General features: G+C 38.0%; 1 protein-coding gene across 1 annotated transcript in view; it reads left to right on the plus strand.

Annotated features, from left to right (window-relative positions):
* astn1 (astrotactin 1) overlaps positions 1-24,993 on the plus strand; it is a 369,159-nt gene that overhangs the window by 203,468 nt on the left and 140,698 nt on the right. Inside the window, exons 15-16 of the mRNA XM_017309852.1 lie at positions 1,805-1,909; positions 9,863-10,051. Of these exons, the coding sequence (XP_017165341.1) occupies positions 1,805-1,909; positions 9,863-10,051 (294 nt within the window). The remainder of the gene's footprint in view (positions 1-1,804; positions 1,910-9,862; positions 10,052-24,993) is intronic.

Here is a 24,993-nt window from a genome sequence, read left to right on the forward strand (position 1 = left end):
TATATATATATATATATATGTCCTGATCTATTTACTAAAGCTAAGGGGGACTATGATCCAAAATTCACTTTTTGGCCCATTTTTGCACTTGATTGATTTGGGTCTGTACTGATTCTAGGAAAGCCATCCAGCCATTTTCTGGCAATGGGTTAATGGTTTTTGGTGTCTGGTTTCAACACCAAAAGTTGACTTATGATGACGTGACAATCAGTTGGCCAGTTGGTTTTATGACTGCATGCGCTTGTACAATGGCTGCTGGAAAAGACAAGTATTTTCTTGTTGGAAACTGTTGCTGCATCTTTGATTATTGTGCAGAACTTTGTGTAGCCTACACACTTGTCCTAACGTATTTAAAAGGAAGCGTAGTAGCTCTCTTTGTAAAAGTATGTCTTTGTATTACAATTAAATTTTGTCGACAATGACCTAAAAATGATATGTTTTTGTTTTGTTCCGGATCATGTAAAATTTTAATTTGAAATGACGCATCAAACAAGACTGCAGCTCGCTCTTTAAAACGCACGTAGCTTGCAGGAGAATATATCTCTGCTTTTGCTCGTTTTGCTTTGTTTTTGGTCTTTACCATCTATCTCAGAGAGTTATGTGCAGCAGCTTCTTACGCTGCCAACTCCTCCACATGATTATGGATCATTAATTTTTGCCGTCTGCTTTTTTATTCAGACCGGGTAATGCAATGTCAGTTTTAGACTTTTTAGACTTTTCTCTTAGTGGGGACGCTACAAAAACAATAACACAAAAGATTWWAAAAAAAACAATGAATTGAAAACCAAAACCCAAATGGGATTTAATGAAGCTCCTCCGGTGAAGTAAGAAAAAAATTTAAAAGCCAGATTATTTGTGGAATAATAAAGGCAAGAAATGCCTCACACACTGCTGCGCTATTTTTACACTTTTTTTTTGTTTTTTACACTACAAACATGTGGCTTTCTAGATAAACTTACAGAGCTTTCAGCCAAGAGAACCATGGTAACACAGGAGCTGTAGCTCAGGGGTGAGAAGCTGTTGACAAAAAACGATTAGGTAAGCACAGATTTTACAGAAGATTGGCAAGAAGAAAGTCACTGTTRAAAAAAAGTTATGAGAAGTCMATTTTGCATATTACCACAAGCCACAGGGACAGACGTGGCAGAAAGTATGGGATCAGGTGAAGACAAAGTTGAAAAATTTTGAGCTATGTGCAAAGCACTGCAACAAGGAATCTGGTCAGTCATTAAGCAAATGGACAGGGATTTTACTTATTTACATTAAATAAAATCCCAATAAAATTGAAGTTGATGGTTCTAACTTGACAAAATTGGGAAAAAAAACTCAAAGGGTACGACTGCTTTTGCGAGGCAGTTTATGCGAGTGCAATTTAAATGCATTTATACACTTTCATTTACATCTAACATTACAACATTRCGTCTAATCAGCCGTCTGCATCTTTATTTCTCAATAGATTTTACTATAATCTCATAAATTTTTGTTTCTCGAGTTAAACTCCTGATAACATTCCCCCTTTGATCCAACTCTAAGTTATGTCTCATGTCATCTTGTAAAGTAAACATGAAATGTGTGTCCAACCTTTGATCTAACACTGAAGCCTGCAACCTCCACCACTACTACCAAGCAGAAAATAAAACATTAATACTCAGCTGGAGGTTTGGAGATTTTTATTTATTCCCCCCCCGGCTGAATTTACTCATGGGGAAGAACACCACCTTAAAGCCTGCAACAGTATGGCTCTGAGGGAACTGTATCCATGTTAACGTTTGTTTGTTGCTTTTTTTTTTTTTCAAACCTACAGGTATGGTGAACTACAGTGAGGTGTCTGGCTATCCCCTTGTCCAGCATTGGAGTCTGCGCTCTGTGTTGTACCATGTCAAACTCAACCAGTGGGTCCTGTCTCAAGGTAGATCACTCAGTTCTGTTTGTTGTTATGCCGTGTATGTGAGCGTTCTGAGATTGACAAAATAACATTTTATGTAACATTAAGTTCTGTTTCATCCATGAATTATGTAKCTGCAATGCTCTGTTTACAATTTACGAGTGTCTTCAGTTGGTTTGCACGCCATGTAATTGTGTATAATTATGTAGCATGCGTTTGACATGCCGAGGTGAGGAACTCTGTTGGTATAGACAGATCATTTGGATATTGCAGCATGATATTAAGAATCATTACATTGGGTTGCTACTGTGCCATTTTGATTGTATTGATTTAAATTAAAATCTTGCCATTGATTTTAGCTGGAGATCAAATTGCATGCCCATGTGCTGCAGTATAAAATGGACCAAAAGGCGGTGATAGAGTGTTGTTTATTCATAGCATCTAAATATCATAATACATTTAAAGGCAGAATGAGATGGAAGAAATAACATAAGTGTTACTGTACTTTTATGTTAAAGGAAAACGTTCTTCAGTCTGCACAAAGACAAACACAGTCATATATTATTGAACACATCATAATTATAAAGCCATGTCAAGGTTAGCCTCTTAACACAAAAGCTTGGCTCTTTTATTTTTCATTTTGATGATGGAAATCGTACACCACTTTCTTTTGATCATACATGGCATTTTCTGGCTGTTTTTAAAAAGAATTATTCACAGTTAAAGTAAAAAAAAATGCACATAAACTCTTGAGATCTAAATGTAGGTCCAGCAAACTATTACATTACCTGTTCTGAGCAACGTAATTATAATACACAGCGATAAAATACGTGGTCACAGTTTACAAGAAAAAGGCTTCACATTCAAACATTTCTTAGCCTTACAAATATTCAATGTAGCTGTGAAATCACTCATCACAGTTATTGTGGAAACATGCTGCGGGTAAATGTATGTAAAAAAAAAAGAATAAAAAATGCTTGTATGCGTCAGTGTAAAAGAAAACCACAATATGCTCACGGAGCACATTCAAACAAGAGGGACATGAAGCTGCAAGCACATTATCTGTTTACTCTTGCAGCCACAATTGCAGCTCCTTACCTGACTGTGTAATAAGTCYTAATACCTTTTAATATCTGACTTGTCTAGAGGCAAAAGAGTAATGTGTCTAACCAAAATGAAAATTAAACTACATAAACATGTTCTTTCTCTGAGGAAGCCTGCTCTGAATAGCAAAGATTCACATAAAAAAATAAAGGTGCTTTTTATGATGCGCTGAACCCGGGGCTTGGTAATGGGGTGCTAAAGTTTAAAAGTAAGGTTATTGCCTTGCAAGAAAAGGAAATAGAAACACACAACAGGCTGTGCCTGGGGAAATGGGTGCTTCAAACGGCTTTATACACTGTATAATAGAGGGGAGCTGTGGAAGTGTCAGAGTGGGATGAGTGATGATTAAAGTGGGATGGGACTTGCCATCTCCTGTGTCAAAAATAAATTCATCCTTAAAGACTTTTTTTTTTCCCAGATCAGTTGTCATTACTGGCATTAAAGCGATTTTCCACTGAACACTGAAGTTTATCTTCTTTATTCAAGTTTCCCTCTGCACTTCCCTGCTGCTTTGATATGCAGCGTGTCTCTCTATAAAGAAAAGCACAAACAATCGGTGTGGTTTTGTTCCGGATTTACGTTTGTGTAGGTTCAGCCGTTTCCTTAGATGAACTCTTCTTTTAAATAAACGCAGTATAGTCATCGGTATTTTCATGTTTCATGTCAAAAGCCTCTTTCACAAAACAGAAGACGTGCTCTCAGTGGCCGTTCATTCATTGAAAACAAGTCAACCTGGTGACATCCTGCATCTATGAGAGCTTTTAAAAATCCACCTGGCATCAGAGAACCAAAGATTTGTAGTAGTCGATGCATTTCACAGATAAGCACATCACATATCACAGCACACAGCAGATCACACCTCGTTAAGTTTCTATTTTAAATCTTAAACTATCCTCGGCTGATTAGTTGTTTCTTAAAGCACTTCAGCGATGCTCGTCCAGTGAGCTCTTAGAAGTGGAGAGCGTGTACGTCAAATATTCGTCTCAGATGTGAGTTGACATGGTGCTGAGACTACCTCGCTCATTAGAGACGTAGCAGCACAACAGTGTAACACCACCCTACCACAACCACACTCTCAAGGCAGAAATGTAGTGGGAAAAGAATGAACTTTGACTCAATTTTTTTATTTCACAAATTCGAGGAGGGGCTCAGTGACTTGGCAGTTAACTGTTTTTTTTTTTTTGTTTGTTTTTGTGGAGCTTTCCACAAAACTACAGAAAATCACTACACAGATTCTCTGAAATGTCTCACCAAACAGTATAAACAGTATATAGGGACGCAGTTAATTTCATGGCATCTGTGGAAAAAAAAGTACAACTATAAAAATAATAGTGTTCTTGTAGGAGAAAGTATATCTAAATAAAACTAGAAAAACAACCTAAAGTTGGTAAGAAAAGAAAAATACTCTATATTATTGCATGTTAAAATGGAAACAGATTGTTGACTTGAATGGCGTGTAGCTATAAATAGTTGCATGTTCATTATCATTCTCGTGTTTTTTTCACTGCATCTGATCACCTGCCATGTATTTTAAAGCTTTTTCTCTGTAAGATTGAAGCATCCTGTCAGTGAAGATGGTCACCATGACTGGGATTTAGTAAAGTAGTTTAGTAAGCTCTTTTAGCAGCTGAAATGTCAGGGATGACAATTGTCTTACACGTCTCTTACTGCTAAACTTGTTTCATGAAGAAAAAAATTACGACTTTTTGCGAGTGGTTCTCAAAGGGTGAAGCGCAATCTTCTGAAATATTGCATTCAGACTGACTGTAAATGTCTTCCAATAATCCTAATTTTTTCCACGTCTTTAATGTATTTTTTCTGAAATCCCTCATAAATAGTTTCTCACCTGATGAGTGCAGCCACTCCTCTATAAATACAGCCATGACACCTCTAATGCATTTCCAGTGGTGTTGCTSTGGTTTGAAAGTGTCTGTGATGTCTGGCTGAGGACACACTTCCTATTTTCTCCTCCCTCAGAAGCGACTCAAAAGCCTCCATCCTTTCTTCCTCTTTTAAGTCCCATTTCCCACTTTAGCTCATCATATTTCAACAGGCACTGGAGGGGCGAGCCTACTGATTTTTACATCTGATAGCAAAGCCCCCATCTCTCATCCGCACTATGCTCTCTGTCTCTCACTTCAGCAGTCTCCTAATTTAATTTCGGAGGAGAAGTTAGGGCGAGTGAAGCGTGAGCTGTGAGATATTAATAYTGCTTCCCCTGAAAATCAGAATGATAAACTGCTAGTGCAGTTTTGCTTTCCAATATTTGCTGAGCAAGAATTTCGCCGAGCATATGGACGTTCTGTTATAGTCTGATCAATGTAGCATTTGAAACATATCTTTGCAAGCCTTTTATGTCCTTGTTCCTCCCCGCTCGTTGAGTTCACTCGTCTCTAATCAGATAATGGCACGCTCTTAGCTTGTGAAAACACACGTTTCTTGATTAGTTATTTTTGCAATTAGTTCATATACATTCAAACTAAATCAGTCCGTTCTTTACCCTGCTTTTGCTCTCATTTTCAAACTCTTTTCAATTTGTTTTACTCATTTTGTTTCTACAATATACACTAGTTCCAATATTGGGCAGTATGTCTGGTAGCTGAACCTGTTTTTTTGTTTAGTTTAGTTTTGTTTTTCCCCAACCCTGGTCCTGAAGGTACATTTCCCTGCATATTTTACCTGGTAAAATATGCAGGGTTTCTATTGACGGAAGATTAACAGGCTTTTCCAGAACTGTAGCAAAGTGTGCCAAAGGAGWCAAACATCCAAAACAGGCAGGGCACTTTTCCTAACCCTGGTGCCCCAGAGTTAGGAGACACTGAGCTACACCATTGTCCAGTTTGGTGGGGGGAGATTAGAAAGGTTAGGATGCTGTAGGGTCAGGATTACATGACCTCAAACTGTCGTCACGGTTTCAACCTGACGTGATTAAAGCGAGTCAAAGAAGAAGAACCTCTTAGAAGATGTGATATCCTGTTTTCAGCGGGCATGGTTAAACCAACTAGTGTTTAGGAATGACTATGATGAAGATTGTTATGGTTTTCAATTCGTGTTTGTGGAAGAAATAGTTTGGGATTTTATMGGAAGAAGTCAGAATGTAGTTTCTAGCCCTGATGCATGTATGGGTAGATTYTTGTGGTATGAAAAACAAGACTGTTTTACGCTGGTATAATTTTTGAAACATATTAAGACAAAAACAAGRATAAGATTTATATGTTTTCATTTGAAGTGGCAAAAACATGAAATATTTYTACTATTTCTGAAGTAATGTTAAAATTAGAATGTTTTGTTGACCCTTTATATTCCATATTGTTCTGAACTTATGCAGAATTAGTGCTTACTGTCTTCACTGCTCAGAATGTCATCCTTAGTTTGCCATTCTGTTCTCTAGAGAGCAACACGGAGCATATAAGAGGCTTAAGTTTGCTGTTTAATTAGTCGGGCTATCTGCTTGGGTAGAGCTTAACATATGTGCTGCTTGTAGTTTGCCAGTTGCTGTTAGAAGATTGATCTGTGGTGCAACTTTAATTTTTAGCCCAGAAATATTCAAAATCATATGCATTTCTCTTTCCTTTAAGCAGGAATAAACCGCTTGAAGTCTTTTATTCAGTTGTCCAGCAGAGTGCAGTCACTGGTGGGGGAGTGGAAACATTGTGTGATTCACAACCAAAATAATCTTCTAACACTCTCTCTTTTGTATCCATATCAGTAAAAGCATTTGTGTAAAACAGAGAAATGGTACCACAGACGATTTTATCAGTTAAAAAGATGTTACTTTTTAAAGCACTTGTACATAATGACATGACTCACTAGTTAATGCTTATCAACCACATCCATATTCATAATGGAACTCAAATATTTTGATAACTCTTAGCACCTGATATAGACTTTCAAGTTGATGAGTCGGTATCTCATTCGACTATATAAGTTTGTTTTTTTTCCAAACAGGGCTCATCTGCATTAGAAAATATCAATTTCTTTTTATGTCATATTTTTTGTTAGTTTTCTGACCCACATGCAAGGCACTCCCAGGAGATTAGAGACATTTTTAAAAGATGTATTGATACAATAGATATGGGGCAATGAAGGCGTTTAAAGCTTGGAACTGCTGAGCGATGAGGACTGAAGTGGAGAGAAGTGTGTTGGAGGSAGGACAGGTCCAACTGTGGAGGAAGGTGATGAGGAAGAAGAGCCTTAAAGACTGTCAGCCGAGGAAAAGAAGATCCTGAGTTTTATAAGGCTGAAGAATAAACACTTGTACTTTTAGAGGCCTTCACATCAACTTTCATACTTGCACTATAAAAGTTCAGATAAAATAGTTTGCTATAATAATAATAAAAATCTGAAATGCATGAATATTGTCATCTAATTTTTTAACTAAGTTTTAAAAAAAACAAACTTATTTTTATTTTCCTTCAAAAGAGGTTTTTGGAATCAACATATTCAACATCCATCTGTAAGCTATATCTAATTTTATAAGAACAAATTAAAGTGTCTAACATTTTTCATGGAAAACAAAATTACGTTTATCTTTTAGCTTCAAAAATGTCTTTTAGTCATTTGGATGCCTGACTCGGATAAAGGCAAACTAAATTTGAGAAACTGMAGCTGTTGATTATGAAGTTGACAAATGTTGCTTTAACTTAAGATGTACAATTAAAGTTGTTCTTTTCAGCTGCTCAGAATTTATTGTGGATATTGTGTGTTCAGTTTGTGTTATTCTTTCAAAAAACATATTAGATTTTAAATTACAGTTTGCAAAGTGTTTATATCGGAACCCTCAGTATTCATAAGGGTCATTAAAAGTTAATCCAACACCTGTCCTAAAATAGACTGTGGCCTATTTATGGCTATTAGCTATTAGCTGTAGCCCAGGAAATAACTAATACAGAAGAGCAATAAGACTCAAGTGCAAAAACAAATCTTGCCACAAATTAAATTTCCTGTATCCTGTTAAAAACTTGATTATTCTACAGCTAAATAAAAAAAAGCTGAACTTGCATTGAACCAGAGTTATATCATTTGATTATATTYTGTGTGAGATTGAATGGAATATATATATAGATAGATTTTTTCTTTAGATTTGGATACATGTTCCAAAACCAGGTTGTGATACACAGAGTGCTTCTGAAACGGCTTCGGCTTTGAACAGATTTAAATGTATGACATTTTACTTATTTTTCCATCTTCTTCTAAATGTGAACCCAAGCCTGCCCATATCCATGAGTGGACAGTGCGGATAATCCTCACTCTTTGGTTGAAAGAGTTCATGAATAGTAAGCAGATGACTCAGATGTCCACTTAAATCCATGTAAGACGCTCKGTGTCAAACACCTGACATCAGCTTCCACATCACCGCTCTGATAATAAATACCTCTCTGCAGTTGCTGAACTGAGACAAACTGGATTAAATGGGAAAATTCAGCTCTCCTCTAATGACATCAAAAGAATACATTAAAACGTACTTGGCATTAAAAAAATGTAAAAGTTGTGGTGTTCTGTTTTTCCTCTGTGTGTTAAATGAGTATTTTTTGGTGCTGGATGTTGTCAGTTGCTATAACGAGGAAACGGTGGTTTTGAGTTGTTCTTYATTGTTGTTCTTCAATCTGCGTTATTTTCCTTTTGCTCTGGTGCACTGCGCTAAATTAATAATGCCCACATCTCCAGGTTTCATTTAGTTCAAATTGTTCTACAGCAGCTACTCAGCTATGGTTAGTATGTAAAAGAATAGTCTTTTTGCCCTCCAGTGTTGTGCACATGTGCAAAATTTGCAGCTGTAAACAATAACATGCAAGATGTCCATATCGACATATCCTGGCAAGGTCATGGTGTCCATCTCCATCGGTCATTGGGCGACAGGCAGGGCAGACCCTGGACATGTCGCCGGTCCATCGCATTGCATAAAAAAAATTAATTAAAAAAAGCCTTTAAAAGATAAAACACAAGTAGGTAAAAACACAACATAAATCCAGCAAATGAAATAGATGCAGAAAAGTACATAGAGTATTTGAACAGCTTTTGGTACAAGGCTGCRGAGCAGTTTGCTTCTGCTTTTCATGCTGCACTACTATCTCATGATGGCATGAAAAGTTGAACCGAATGTCAAAGGTTAACATAGAGGTTGTGAGAAATATCTGACAATGTTCAGTGCCCTGGTCCTCCTGCTGTGGCTCTGAAACAAATCCTGGACAGAGTGCAGAGAAACGCCAGTGACCTCCTTAGGTTCCCTCACTGTCCACTGCAGGGCTCCGCTGTTTGTCATTTGCAGCTGTTGTGTCACAGTCTCAGCTGATAGATGGGTATGTTGGTTCAAGTGCAGTCTTTGATAGATCTGTTTYATGGTCTTAGTGGTGTTCTTCAAGTAGGCGATACCATCAGAGATTAGCTCCTCGATGACCTAAATGCCGATGTCATAGCTCTGTTAGCTTTATCATAGCAAGTCAGAATGATGTAAGTTACTGTTAATTTAGCTGCAATAAATTTTCTCAATCAGGACAAGTGACTTTTTTTCTTACTACTTGACTGTTTAGGCCCAAAGCCCAGAGGCTTTTGCATCCAACCTTGGTGGAAATGTTTCATTGTGCGAAATATTTATGTCCCACAACTATCTGGCACAGATATTTGGCGAGATAGTTGGCAACTATCTGTGTCAAGATATTTCATTTCATATTTTTGTGTTTTACTGTATCCTATTGAAGTTGTTCATTATTTAGCCTGTGATATTTACTATTATTTAAAAAAAATGATTTAGAAATTCTAATCAGTATTTCAAAATACAAAATCTGACCTGGTTCTAGATTTCCAATAAGTACAAACCAACTATAAATGCAACTATATTAACCTCTGCTGAACATCTGCTTTCCATCCTTCCAGCTTTCAGCTCTGCCATCCATTCTCTAGACGGGGCGACGCAGCGGARCGACTTTGTCTCCATCCTGAGGGAGTTTGGGAACCACTACGTGCAGGAGGCCGTTTATGGCTTCCAGGAGTCCTGCACCATCTGGTACCCCAACAAACAAGTCCAGAGACAGCTGTGGCTKGAGTACCAGGACATCAGCAAAGGTAGGACAATGAAGTTTGTGTTGGTATGTGTGATTTAAAAGGAATAGAAAATCTAGTGCTGAGCTTCTGTTTTGTGATTAAAAGAGGAGTTGATCATGYATATTGCATGATTCTTCTGAAAATATCCGAAACTATCCTACACCTGCTGAAAACTCTTGGCTTCTTTGTGAAATTGAGGTTTTCGCTACCATATTACATCTAGAACGCTTTCGATATTCACTGTATGTGTGACTGAACAACTTTTCTGAATGACAGAAAACTTTTACTACTTACTTTTTTTATACATCAACTATTTTAGATTAAAAAGACAAAGCAAAGATAAAAAACCCTATTGTTTTGATCACTCTTCGTAGCCAAGCTCACAACKTATCTTTAATGATCAGATTCCACGTTTCTTGTCTACTGTAATGCTTGAAGTTCTGTTAACTGTGTCTCGTTTAACGTAACGATTTATCTACGTTCAGTAGGCGACAGCTCCATGCCTGTCAGCACTTCTTTTATCTGACATGATCAAAACATGTTTTTGTGGCGTGCTGTCTACTCTAGATACAGTTTGCGACACACAACAGCCATGTCACAACGTGRTCATTGATCAGTGTTGCTTTGAGGTAAATTCTGCATTATTACAGCTGAAGAAGCCAAACTAAAGGGCGCTAAAGGGTTTGAAGTTTTCCCCAATCAAGCAATCAAAGAATCGATGTCACAGCTTTCCTTGTATTGTGAGGACATGTCAGCCATATGATGTATACTTCTGTTGGTTGTTGTTCTTTTGAGGGTTTTTTTTTAACACTAACTCACTTATGAGCAGAGACAGTTGTAGCCATTTTAACCTCATTGATTTCAGCATATTTCTTGCTGTATAAATTTGACCTGTATCACTTTTGCTCCTCTAGCTTTCTCTGTCTAAAAAGAGTCTTTATGTAACTACCTACTTATCTTCAACTGCTCACAATAACACTTGAGTAAGTCGACCCATTCTAATAACCTCGTTTAAAAATAATAATCATACTGATTGTGAAAAAAAGAAAATGTACAGTTCCCTTCTCAGTTATATATAACTTTAGTTTTCTCTCTATCATTCTCAAAGAACCTTAAATGTTCCTAAACTGTGTTGGACAGAGTCTCATTATCTTGTCATAACTTGTCATTTCAGTTGAACAATAAGGTTGGACATACAATACTGACAACTAAACCTCATAAAATCTTACTGTAAGTGAAAAAACCAAACGAAACCAAAAAAAAAAAAAACATTTGTCAAAAGAAGGAGATGTAATCTCTGCCAACAAGCCGTCTGTTCTACACAAACGGAGACACTTTACTTTTGACTTGAGGAATTAATACTCTTATGAACAGATTAGCACCATTAATGATGGGATTAATGATAGAATTAATGATTGGACATTGGATTAAAAATAATCATGTTCAATTCTCCTTTTGACATATACAACACTATCGCCTAAGGGAGGCTCAATACACCAGGCTAAATAATTACTGGCGTCAAAGTGTGAATTCAGAACTGGAAATAACAAATATAGCATATCAGAAGGTCATTTACAGGATTAATAATGTGCCTGCCTATCTTACAGTTATGACATTGTGCAGCGGTTAGACAGAAGTTGAAGCATTGTTGAAACATTCTTTGTAAATCCCTCTGTAGCACAAACCAAAATTGTGACACACAAAGGTGCTGAAGTCGCTACCCAAACAGAGGAACGGCCACAGTTTCCTTCAAAATAAAAGGAGTACATTTAAATGTGGGTTTTGAATAGAATGTACTTGTCTAGGACATTTGAATTGTGACGTGTGGGTGAAGGAGAAAACACAAGCTGAAAAACATGCACTCTTTGGTTTCTAGCAATTTATTTACAAGGCTGTTTTCTTTAGAGAATCAATGCCTTTCGAATTGAGGTAGGTTAAAAGTAGACGCTCTCGCCCTGCTAACTGAAACAGGTTTTAAAAAAGGAATAAACAAAAAATAATTTGTTTTTATTCTTTTGTATTTAGTCGGTCAAATGTTAGAACATAAAACATCGGATTTTGTCCATGCGATACTGCGCGTCTGCTCGTCTAAGATTTTGGCAGAAATCTGTCAAGAATCCCCCTCTGTCCTGTCAAATGGTAGCATAGCGATTACACTGAGCTGTGAAGATGTGAAGTGGCTTAATCAAAGTGGATAAGTGTTTCAGCTTGGCTCAGAACCGTCTGTTTTGAGGAAAACAAAATTGATTCCATTGGCAAAAACTTGAAATCAGAGTCATCTTTCTTAATCTCTTCTCGGCATCTTGGAAATATCTTGCCCTTTTGCAGGGAGTAATGAGCTCACAGGAGAGTTTGATGATCCATGTCCCCAGCCTTTGCTCCAAATACAAGATGTGCCTGACTGCAGCTTCCTGCCTCCATATTCAGGGGGAAGCCAGGCTGATCTTCGTCTGATTCTTGTCTGATTGGGTCACCGACGTGACCGGTCCCTTTTTGGAGTGGGCCCTGCGTGTCGATTTTGTCTTTCAACATAACGAGAAAAAGAGGATTTCCCAACTTTGAACCATGTATGTGTTTGACCTGAGGTTGTCAACCTCAATTTAATCATTTTAAATTCATGGTTAAAAGTGACATTTGCGAGAATCATTATTAGAAATAACTATGGTTTATGACTTAGTCGATGCATCAGAGATTGGTTGGTGAGGGGCCAAAAAAAACAAAAAAAAACAAATAAACTGTATTCTGTAAATTTAAATAAAGATTTAAATCTGTTGTTTCCTAATGAGCCACGCACCGGAAAACCACACACTAAAATTCCTGCAGAAGTCATGTTGTGTAGACACAGCCATAGCTTATTAACCACGGTCAGGCAGTGTGTGTGCGTGCATGCGTGCGTGCGTGTCCTCGTCTACTTTTGGTCATGATGCCTTGTCCTGGTGATTAATAGCACTTTGTTCTTTGCTCTGGGGTTTGATGTAAGTTTCCTATTGTCAGACACATGACCTCAATTACCACGCCAGAGATCAGACAGGAATAGCATGAAAGCCGCTGCTGCTCCCTACATGTTTTGACAATTTATTACATTGAGAAACTGCACATGATGTGAAAGTTGTTTCTGTCGCAGGCAGCTCCTGTTTGGAGGTCCGGTTATTGTAATGTGTTTGGAAAGCTCTCTGGTTCTTTCGGAGACTACGTCGTTCTCATCAAAACTCTGCCTCATCTTCTGATGACCCAGAGTTACAGTTCCGGGTTGTTGTTCTGTTTCTCTTGTTGCCTGACTAAATGTCAGGCAACATCATCAACAAAACAGGAAAACATAATGTTTTTTTTTTTTTAAATAAATAAAAGGATTTTCTTCAATCCTGTGCTACAGAACAAGAACCTGAAATACTGTTAATTACTGCTTTGTTTCACTAAACTTAGTAAGTAGTTTAACTTACAGCTTTATTAAAACGTACATAAGTTTTGGGACTTTTTAAATGATTGAATTGTGGTAGTTGTGGCTTTATGTGCTGCAGTCCAAATCATTGATATTTTAGGCTTCTGCTTGAGTGACGTGTTTGGATTTGAGCTCGTAATGCCATAGGCCGATTCTTGTTTCAGCAGTTGAGGCTCTGCAGCGGTATCTTCATTTTATTCACCTCTGTCCACCTCCAACCACAGGTCCTGATCACAGAACTCACCTGCTACGAATGTCAATCCAGAGCAACTTACGAAACAGTGCAGCCAACATTGTTTCCCAGGTTCCCAAAAGTTCCCTGTCAGATCTGGTCTAGTTATAACTTCCGATCGGAAATACACACGTGCCTGACAAAAAGTGCAAATTCTGTTAGCTCTATTACAGCAGAGGGCACAGATAGGATAGGAGAGACAACAGAACAGCCGCTGTATGTGACAGTGGATGGGAGTGCAGGCCAGAGGTAGGCTGTACCTGCGGTTTGAGGGATGCTCCTCAGGTGACAGACCTGATACTGTTTGTTTATAGCAACGTGATGGAGCCGCTGCCTGATCCAGAGCAGAGGGACAGATTGAGGCTGCATGTTTTCCTCTTTCTGCCTGCAACTCATGGAGCGTTTTCTTCTTTACTAGAGCCGCTCAATGAATTTAAAGTCAGAAGTTGTGGCAACTTTTTGAGGGGAGCCCTGTTCCCCACTACTGCAAGCACAATTACGTAGACAAAGTTTTATGTCTGTTAAATGTGTGGATTTCGGGTTTTTTTTTCTTGACAAATAGGGCTTTAAAAATACTCAGCCATGGTCCACCTTAGAAACGGAACAACTGACCCACTCGTTCCCTCCTGTCTGCAGGCGTACAGTAGCTGGGGTGTGAAACACCATGAAAGAAAAAGAACGACTGACTGGATATTGTAGAGACTCTTGAATCCACAGATGTCACGGAAATATAATTCTGAGCTTCCCGAGCAAAAAAGACATTTCCAGATCATTACATTAAATGGAAAGTTTAGGAGAACGGGAAAAAGGGGAATTTTGATGTTTTTGATGAAGTCTTGTTTGAAATAGTGAATGTTTATTGGGATCAAGAGTCTGGAATGCAATCCCTGCTGCATTAGGACAGGATGTTTTAGTTTTCCCTCGGGTTGTCTCGTTGACGAACAAAATGAGACACATTCCATTTTGTTCTACTTTGCAGCAAAATAAAAATATGGGTACTTACAGTATTGCAACCTATCTCACTTTTATTTCAACAATAGTCGGTGCACATCTATAGATGTACACCTTGTACGTATTTTTTTTTTCTCTTCCGAAGTATAAATATTTAATTTAAAGTTTAACTGCTGTGAGTATGTGAAATAAAAGACAGATTTTTGCCTGTTTTAATTGTGTCTTCCTACACTATTGAAAATAAAGGCAAATGAGCAACAGGGTGATAATAGGCATAGTACTTAAAGTTTTGAAAGGGGTAATTTGATCACTTGTAAAATAGAGAAAAGGGTTGTGTAGGTAGATAAAGGTCTACCAAGAAATGTCTCCAGACTACTTGAAAGTACCACTTAGTAGCGCAACTCAGTTTTCCAAACTCTTTGGATGTGAATATGATTAGCCTAATTTACTTTGCCTTTTCTCACGCTTACCGAGTGGCTTGTCGTTGAACATTTGCAGAGACCATGCTCGCCTCAGAGCAGCTCCAAATACTTTGGAGATATGTCAGAACTCTCCAGCAGGAGTTTAAAYTGGAACATTTCTCACGAGCAGAAAGCAACATTATAAAGCTCGCCTAATTGTTAAATGTCAGAGAAAAGAAAAAAAAAAAAAAACAATGCTGATACGCATTGTTCAACAGGCAAAAAAAGTTGGAAGTAAACAGAGCAGTCAGCAATGGCTCTCAGAGTCGAAGTTCCCAGTTTTGTTGTTGTACTCTGCTACTTATATTAACTAAATCAGCATGGCCTCCTTCCACCCCCTCAGTGCCCTTCCCCGCTGAGCCAGGTGTCAGCTCTTAACCAACCTCCTGTACAGCTTTGCGTGCCGGTGTGCGGTATAACGATCATCCTGCCAGAAGCCAGGTAAAAATAGACGCCTTATTTATTCTATTAGGGCCTGTCACTTTAATGCTAAGCACTCAACAAAGTTTCGCTTCAAGAAAAGAGAGAGCAGCACAAAAAAGAAGGGGCCGTGGGGAACGTGTTGACGATGAGCTGAAAAAGACGTGGCAGAAATTATATGGTGGCGGTGCTGACCTACGAGAACCTTCACACGCAACTCCAACACCTCGGAATAAACGCCGCCCGCCCTGCCGAGGTGCAGCGGTGAATTACGCCGTTAATTCCTGACGGCGTGCTCGGTTATAAATATTTCACTACGGTCGCCTCTGGTTTAGTGCGTTTAGAATATAAATACGGTTAATTGTAACACTGTCAAGAGAAATGCGAAAATAAAGAATGTGTCGATTTTATAGCACTCTGCTTGTACGGAGCGCAAAGAATGGCAGCAACTCCTCCTCCCCACTCATGACTGGAAGAAGACTCACGCTTTTTTCTGGGTTTATAAAAAAGACAAATGTTGCTGATTGAAAATATTTCTGGGATGAGAACAGACCTCTATTGGGAAACTGAAGGATTGCCACTCATATTAACTTTTTCTAAATGAATATAAAACTGCATACCAGCCCATCTCTACCTGAACTAAGAAATTAATGTGTTTACCTTTTTTTCTGTTTACTTGGACTGTTCTTTTTAATTTAGTTGTGTTTAGTATTTTAAGGAGAAATCACAGTCCAGTGTGAGAGCTTAAATTAAATTTTGGGCTGCCACCTTGAACAAGGATTTTCACCTCACGAAACTGTTGATTTGTGGTCATTCAGACTTTTGTAAACAAAAATGCTTACACATAACAATTTAAGGTTGTAAAAGGATTCCAGTTGAAGCTTTTCAGAATTTCTTAATGTGGAAGAATTGGAAAAAAGCAGGAAAAAAAACAGCATAAAGAATCAATTTTAATTGGGTTCCACGTTTAATAGAAATCTACAAATTAAAAATTGCAACCAATATTAGATTTTCTAATTCTGCTAACATAACTGCATTGCCCCGATGGACAAAAATCCTGATTGAAGCTTTTTTTAAATTTATGAATCTCTTTTGCAATAGTGTCTAATATGTTTTTCACAAAGTTCCTATTTCTGTTTGCTGATTGCTCTATAAGAGGTGTTTCCAAATAAAGCATGAAAAAAGAGTTAGAAAATGTAAAACATGTTCTGGTGAAATGTCATCCAGCCAGCCATTAGCCTTAGGCTATAAAGTCTGACACAAATATTCTACGTATTCAGGCCCAGAGACTGGCTGAAACCTCACACTTTTATGCCAACCCAGAACTGCTTCACTATTATAATTCATATACATTGGAGCAATACCCTCATTTTTTTTCTATAATTATAGTCTTTATTAAGATGCTAATATGTTATCTTAATATCCCGTCGCCAAAAAAAAGGGACTTTTTATAGTAATTTTGCTGTAATTTGTTTTTAAGGGCTCGAAAGCATTAAGGGAATGTGGAAGCTGACATATTTTGACCCTGTCATGTATCGACAACTTGGGCTGCACGCCGTCTCTCGGCCTTAGAATGACCCTCAGCACTGCTGTGAGTGTGAACAAGATTAAGAAGGTTTAAAAAATGAGTGGACGGATAGTATTGATTGCTTGTTGTACATGGTTCTACATTGGACTATTTTCTAATAGTGACTAAAAAAGACCAACTTCCTACTTTTCAGAATTGTTGTTACGATGTACTGTAGCTGTGCTCATCTGAGATTGATATTGTAATGTGAGTTAGACAAAAACTCAGCTGTTTGAAATTGTTGTAAACCTTAGAGGCACAGCGAAGGGGAACAGGGTGAGGAACTCTCATCCCTCCTGATATTTAAAAAATTTAGGTCTTTTACATGCAAAACTAATTCATATTCTTCACATCCTGTCAGTGTTGTGCTCAAGACCACCTAACCCGAGACCAAGACAAGACCAAGACCGAGGGGAAGTCGAGACCGAGTCAAGACCAAGACCAGCGCATAAAATGTGAAATATGATCAAAATTACTCAAATTGATCTGAAAGATCCATATTCCCATAAAAACACATAGATATTAAATACTTAATAAATTTAACCAGTGTTAAATTTAACAAACTCTTTGTTCTGCTTGGCTTCCATCTCTGTGCTACGATCCGCGGTGGTCTCGTGCCATCCCTAAAAAGATAACACCCTGGGTGTTTACCCATGTTGCTCATGTCAGAAACCACCGTCTGCACCATTAAACATAGCAATTGAGGCAAAGCCCTGACGCTCAACTATGAACACTGACCAAGGAGCAATAAGCAAGAAGTAGATACATGTATGCCAGTGGTTCCCAAACTTTTTGTCCTGCGCCCCCCCCCAGTGGTTTCCAAACATTTTCTGCCCCCCCTCCTACAAATAGCTGTGTGGTTGAATTATGTGTTTTTGAGGGGTGGGGGGTCGACTTTTTGGGGGGCAAAATGACTCTATGTAGCTGAACATAGACAACAACTTAGTCTATAAGCTACTTGTTAACAAGCTTAAGGTGATGTATTGATATTAGCTAGCTAGTCATCTTTTAGCTAACTTTACCTGCATCCAACAGCTTTACTAAACAGTCTGTTTAGTTTGGGGGAAAAAAACTGAAAAGTTCTTTGCGTTTTGCTGATTTGCTGCCATGATTCTAACACACCTGTTCAACTCCGCACAGCAGCAGCAGGTCTCCTTCGCAGCTGCACAGGTGTAAACCCAGCGTCGTAGCGCTCATGTTGCGTTTAAAGGTGGCTCGGAAAAACACGTTACCACATGTTAACAATGGATTAAACATTTTTAACTGCTGATAMAAGTGACAGAGGACACAGAYATGGGAAGTGTGGAAGCCCCTACTGTATCAAATTGACAGAGGAATAACAGAGACTTGGCCATTCTAAGGTAAAAACCCARCGCATACAGCGTTCATGTTTTTTTGTTTTTCTTTTTCATCCAAACGGCTGCTCGCGCTCCCCCCACCCCGCAATGGCACGGCGCCACAGTTTGGGAATCTCTGATGTATGCTATTCTAACAGCGTATGATAATCTGATAGAACAACGGCTCTCAGTGACACTCCAGTCCTATCTAATAAGTAAAGAGCCGTGGAGAAGAATCGTACTGCTCCTGAATGTCGCATCACTACATTGCAGACTTTTGGACACATCGTTGTCTCATATGTGCGATAAGTCAGTCAACATCTCTGCGCAATAATTCAGCGCAGTGAGTGACAACTTTTTTTCATCACAATGCTTATGTGTGTCTATACAGCTAGCTTTGCTAACTTCACGTCAACGGAGCTTACCTTTCTTTGAGATACTTTTCTAAGTGACAAAAAAGTTAGACGTAGTCCCCACTGTCTGTGAAAGCGAAGCGCTGCTGAGTTAGATGTGGCCATCAGATTTCTGATGTTTTATGCATCTTTATTCTATTACTGACTATTAGACAGATCTTCTGCCGCTGAGAGAAAACCACTGCGCATGTCTTGGAGCGTGAAGGGGGTTGGGGAAGGGATGGGAGTAACATAAACACGTAATTGGCAAGTCACGTAATTGCTTGGATTTTAATCGGTGCATTTTGCATCCACTGAAAACAAAGATGTTAACAAATAAACTGGATAGTATGCTGCATGTTCAGTGATATTTTCACAGTTGCGTTCTCGACTGGTCTTGAAATAAAATGCTGAGTCCTCAGTGCCCGAGACCAAATGAGGTTGAGTCCGAGACGAGACTGAGACCATCAAATAATGGTCTCGAGACCGGTCTCGAGACCAAGACCGACCTCGAGTACTACAACACTGCATCCTGTGACCTAAACTCACCCCTGCATTGCACGATCAGAAAATCAGAATAGCCCCTAGATATCATACAGCAAAACAGAAACACTGAAACATTAAACCCTATATAATCAGGTTTTAGGAGAAGAGCTGATGACTAGTTCAAACAGAAACATTTAGAAACATCCTTAGTGATAAATGAAGCAGGAAGCCGCCAAACTGTGAAATAACACCAGTACCTCAGTAATGAAGGAAAGGCTGAAGAGTGGCAACCATACTTACTTTGTTTATTGTTACAAACTTCACTGAAATGTTCCTCCTTTCTACCAATAAAAGTGAAATATAACTTTTTTATGCATACATTTAAAGAGTTCCTTGCTCAAACTACCTTTCTTAAATGATGAAAACACATTTTGTTTCTTATCTGTAATGGGGTTGCAGGACTTCCTGCTGGGCTAGGAAAATGAGCTGTGTGTCTCTAGTGTCAACTGCGAAAAGCAATCAGGGAAAACAGAACTAAGATAGTTCAAAAACTGCTACACTAATACATATAATTAGTGTCACAAAAGTTTTAAATAATAGATCGTGTGTTTAAAAAGTCCACATTTACCGGTAATATATTTTAAGGTATTTGTTTGTGTGTAATTTTTGGCTTTGTGAATTTATTCAAATTTGTTGTGTGGAAATGCTTTTTTTTGTTTGTTTTTACCACCTTTAATGTTGCTAATTAGTTTATTTCTGCTATCTGCCAGTGAAGTAATGAGCTACAGAAAAAATAGTACAATAAGATTTCCTAGTAAGCAGATTATTAGCTTTGATTTATAAATATAAATGACCGTTTTTGTCGTGAGATCCCCCTAAAAAGTCAGCGAAACTCAGTTGGATAAATAGCTTATTAAGACTTGAAGCTGCAGCGGAGCACGGGAAGGGGCAACACAGAAAGTTGTTAGTTTCTTCCCAGCTCTCCAACAATCACCTAACAGAAAGGAGACTTCCAAAAGGGAGGGAACAAAAGACTGGAGAGACCTGCAAAAAAAGAGCTGAGGAGAGCAGATTATAAATAGCGGAAAATGGGTGTGACATGGAGGAGAACCAACAGCGAAGGAGCTGTGGAGAGGAGGTGAACACAAGAGAAGCTGTTATACGAAGGCAACAGAGAAGATCTGGGGAGGTGTGGGTGAAGGTGTTGGAGGAGATGTCATCTGTCTGCCTGAAGAGAAGACAGCGTGATAAATGTCCTCTGCTTGTTCAGTCGCTAGACAATTACAGACAGACATGCAGCAGATGTCTAACTCAGAAAATTCTGTCCTGAAATGTGTATCCACTTTGATGGCTGTTTAAAAAAAAAAARARAMWMAARMSYYTYTMKMRCAYWTWKWKWTMTMTWTWKAKWYWMARRGKKYTTKWKWTTTTKKGSSMYRTGYSCMYWTKKRRAAAAAAAWAWAAAAARWRKTKKYYSCCYYSTKSKRYKMTKCTGCWRMAARAMGMMRMRRARWMWYMTCMWSCWSMTCAYSWYKWWYRAMGRRGRRSWRCWSCASCAGCWKMYYWCSWMGRMGRMGAWGAGAAACAGATTGTCTGAACGCTGTTCCAGGAAACGCTGGTTATCAGACACCAAAAAGAGTAGAACCAAGAATGGTGTTGTTAATTTGCAACGGGAGTCCATGAAAGTAGAAAATGCAAGGTGTTCTTTTGATTGTTTTTTACTTTTAGAATTTACAAAATAGGCTTTACATTACAATTTATAATTTGATGAATGGTGTGTGTGTGTTAACATTGCAAAATGATCACAAAAGAACGTTAATATGTTAATAAAAAMKTTTATTAGGAAAAGCAAAATCTGATCAAACTATAAACTACAACATTGTAGCAACCAAGTGATGTCACTTTTCAAATTGTATCATCTACCTACATTACCTGGAAAAAAATTAGATTTKTCCACATTTTGTAATGTTCATTTTCATGAGGTAGAACAACAGAAAGTGGTGCATAATTTTAAAGTTTTAGAGGAAAAATTGTATTTTTTTTTAAAGAAGAATGTGTTGCATTTCTATTCATGCTCCATTGATCATTACTTTGCAGAATCAATAATAGCATCAAATCTTTTCAAGGTATGGCTTTACCAGACACATCTACAGACAGACAGCTGTTCACTTTGGTTTAGCTTCAAAAAAGACTTTGGACTGCGTTTTTTTTTTTTTTCTAGTTAATTCAGTTTGGACAATCCAAAGCACTAAATCATATTCCAAGATATTTTTGACAGGAAATAAGTTGTAAATGTAGCAAGACAGTTAAAATAACAAAAACAAAATAGAATCAAGTAATCCACAAATAAAATCCGTTCTACAAGATTTTATTGACAAAATTATTTTAAACAACAAACAAAACCGGTTTAAAATGCTTGTCAATTTCCCTAAACCCGRCCCAGTGCGGCTGAGCTTAAGTTATTTTGCCATTGAGACGAGGCAAAACTTCTGTTGAAGTGCAACAAGAGGAGAGATGCTCCAGATCCCATAAACTTAATACTGTCGTTGTAGAAAAAAGCAGTTTTCTAAAGTATTGACTCAGGAATGTGAGCACAAATCCATCCATCCAGTGTCTAAAGTCACTAATCCTCTCACGGATAAGTGGTGCTGCTGCCTACCTGCAGCRGTTATAGGACAAGACACAGAGTGCAGCACGAACAGTTTGACAGTCTATCACAGGTCATCACAGCGACATGCAGGACAAACAACAATATACGCACACACATTTACCTAAGGGCAATTTGGAGAGACTAATTCAGCTAGAAGTCATATTTTTAGCCTGTGTTAGGAAGCTGGAGTACCCAGAGAGAACTCACATGTGCATGGGAAAAAGATAGAAAAGTCATGCAGACCTTAGGCCAGGATTTAAAGCCAGAATCCTCTTGCTGCAAAGAATCAAAGCCAACAGCTGAAACTCCATGCAGCCCTGAATACAAATCACTCCATCCTTTCTTTTTTTGTAGAACATTTCAAAAGCAACATATCCTTTTCTATCCACTTCCAAATTGTGCAATACTTTCTGTTGGTTTGTTTCAAACAACCCAGTAAAAACAGATCAYGGGCTTACTATCTCAAAATGGGGAAAAGTTCATATGTGGCAAACAAATGTTGCCTTCCTGTATCACACCAATRCTTAGGCATGGGTGCACTATTCTGGACCTGTTCACACACTAACCTACCCTGATGTTTAACCATTAAACAACCCAAACACACACATGGATAATTAGTCCTGATTAAAAACGCAGTCAGCCTAACAAAAAGCGTCAACCTGCATGCCAGCAGGATGCTCTGTCAATTAATTAACAGCTGCAGAAGCTAATAACAACGCCGAGAGAGCCAGTGTGAAGTCGGAGAAACRGCAATTCATTTGCATTCTTCACAGATTTTTCCTGCACCTGCAATTACAGCTCTTCCAGATAAAGATAATAYCACGCATGTAGAGTTTAATTTGGGAACGGATGGCGCACAGGGCTACATCCTCACAGGCCTCTGTTTCTTAAAGTTTGTTTTTTGTTTTTGGTATTTTTATATTTGGAGACTTGATTGGAACATCGGATTAAAATTGAATTACATCCAAAGAAGAATGAAGCATTTTTACTTCACCTGGAAAAGCAGCATTTTTGKTAGACGAAATCAAAGGCAGGTTGTTATTTGTAGCCCAAAGCTCAGCCTTCATTTTTTAATGTTGTTTTGTTGTTGCCCTCTAAGATTAAATTATGAAAACCGCCATTTTYCATTTCATTGATATGACTTATTATTCTTAGTTTATCATTGAGACATTTTTTTGGATCTTGTACTTTTTAAATAAAATGTAAACAGCAATTCTGAAAACAAATTCTGGTTTGGATTTACTACAGTCATATTGAATAAATCAGAATATATGCCCGGATGAGTTTTGTTTTTTAGATTAAAAGTACCTTTTGAAAATAACAACCTTCCAGCTGGTATTAAGCTTACTTTTTTAAGCCCACGTTTTAAGTTTTTTTTTTTTTTATTGATCTGATGTAATATTCTCTTTTTACATGTTTTCATTTAGCTGTTAGCAGAAAATCATAATGACTAAGAGAAATAAAAGTGTTAAAACATCAGTGTTTGATTAATCTGTATAATGTTTTTCACTTGGTGAACAGACTTTTCAGTAATATTCTCACTCATTTGATTTTGCAGCACAAACCACAAAAATGAGGGACAGTTTTCTAGCCCGGTGCCTACTGACCTCTGTACCATCGAGATCATAACTAGTCTGTTGGAGAAGAATTAGGATTATTACCTTGATACATTTTCTAGTGTTAGGAACATAATGAAATTTGAATGTGACTGTAGCTTACATAATGTTCATCTACAGCAGCAGTAGTACTTTGAGCCACCTCTTTGCTTCTCTGAGCCGTCTCACTTACACTGTAATACATTTGTCTGTGCATATGTGTAAAACATTTTTGGTGCACAATATACAGAAAATGAGAACAAATATCCATCTACAGAGTAGGCGTTGTTTTCCTCTCCCACTTCTGCACACATCGTGTTGTGCTTTCAGGAGAAAAGACATTTGCTGTCCATAAAGCTTGATAACACATTTACTGCATTTAAATTCGGCTTCCCCCTTTATTTTTTTTTTATGCGTTTAGATAATGAATATGTTTTTATATCAATTTAAAAACGTATAATTAAGCATGTACGGTGGACCCTCTGGGTTTTGACCTTTTTCCCACCCGGTGGCCTGCGCTGTTTTCCGTCTCTGTGTTGGTTCGACGGTTCTGTAGTCTTTTTTATTTTTTTTATTTTTGGGATGTATGTAACCTTCTGYCTACARACGTCCCCATCCTCCCAGGAACTTGATGAGGTTTCCCCGTTCCTCCCCGTCTGCAGCCTGCTTTCACACACAGTCTATAGACAATTTCTGTCAGCCATTATAGAATTTCATTTCCAACTTAATTAGTCTGAGGCTATAAAGACCCATTTGCAACAAACCTCGACACAGTGTGTATTCTGTCATTTTTATATCAGAACCTGCATTAGGATCTTTACCAATTTGAGCTACAATAGGTTTTCTGTCTGCTCAGTTTGCACCAGGCCTGACCTCGCATGAATCGCTGAACTTATCTGATCGTAACTGAGTTGCTGGTTAATAATTGTTTCTTTTTGAGCCCCTTTAATAGATGCTGACCACTGCATTCTGGGAACTCTCCACAAGAGCTCCAGCTCTACAAAAACTCTGACCAAGTCATTTAGTCATTACAATTTCTCCTTGTTAATTTCACTTTAATCCTTACAATTACCCCCTTTTTTTGTTCCTGCTTCAAAACCTTCCACTGAGAGGACAAAATGTTCACCAGCTTCCTAATGATGATTGAAGGCTTTCATAAGCTGTAAAGCATAACGACATTGGGAATCAGAGGCATGAATAATCTCAGAATAACTGACTGAAAGACAAAAAGAATGAAATACAGCAAGACGTAAAGAATTTAATATATTTAATATATCATTTATCTATAGTCTAAAATACTTAATGCTATATGTGACATCCTCAAAAGAAAATTGTAGGCAGTTCTGCTCATGTGCTGACAGACTTTAAATAAATCCTCCCCACACATGCACACGAAAGAAGTACGGGCATATTATAATCTGCTATCAGTGGGG

The sequence above is a fragment of the Poecilia reticulata genome, linkage group LG17 (assembly GCF_000633615.1).
Source record: "Poecilia reticulata strain Guanapo linkage group LG17, Guppy_female_1.0+MT, whole genome shotgun sequence".
Taxonomy (NCBI): domain Eukaryota; kingdom Metazoa; phylum Chordata; class Actinopteri; order Cyprinodontiformes; family Poeciliidae; genus Poecilia; species Poecilia reticulata.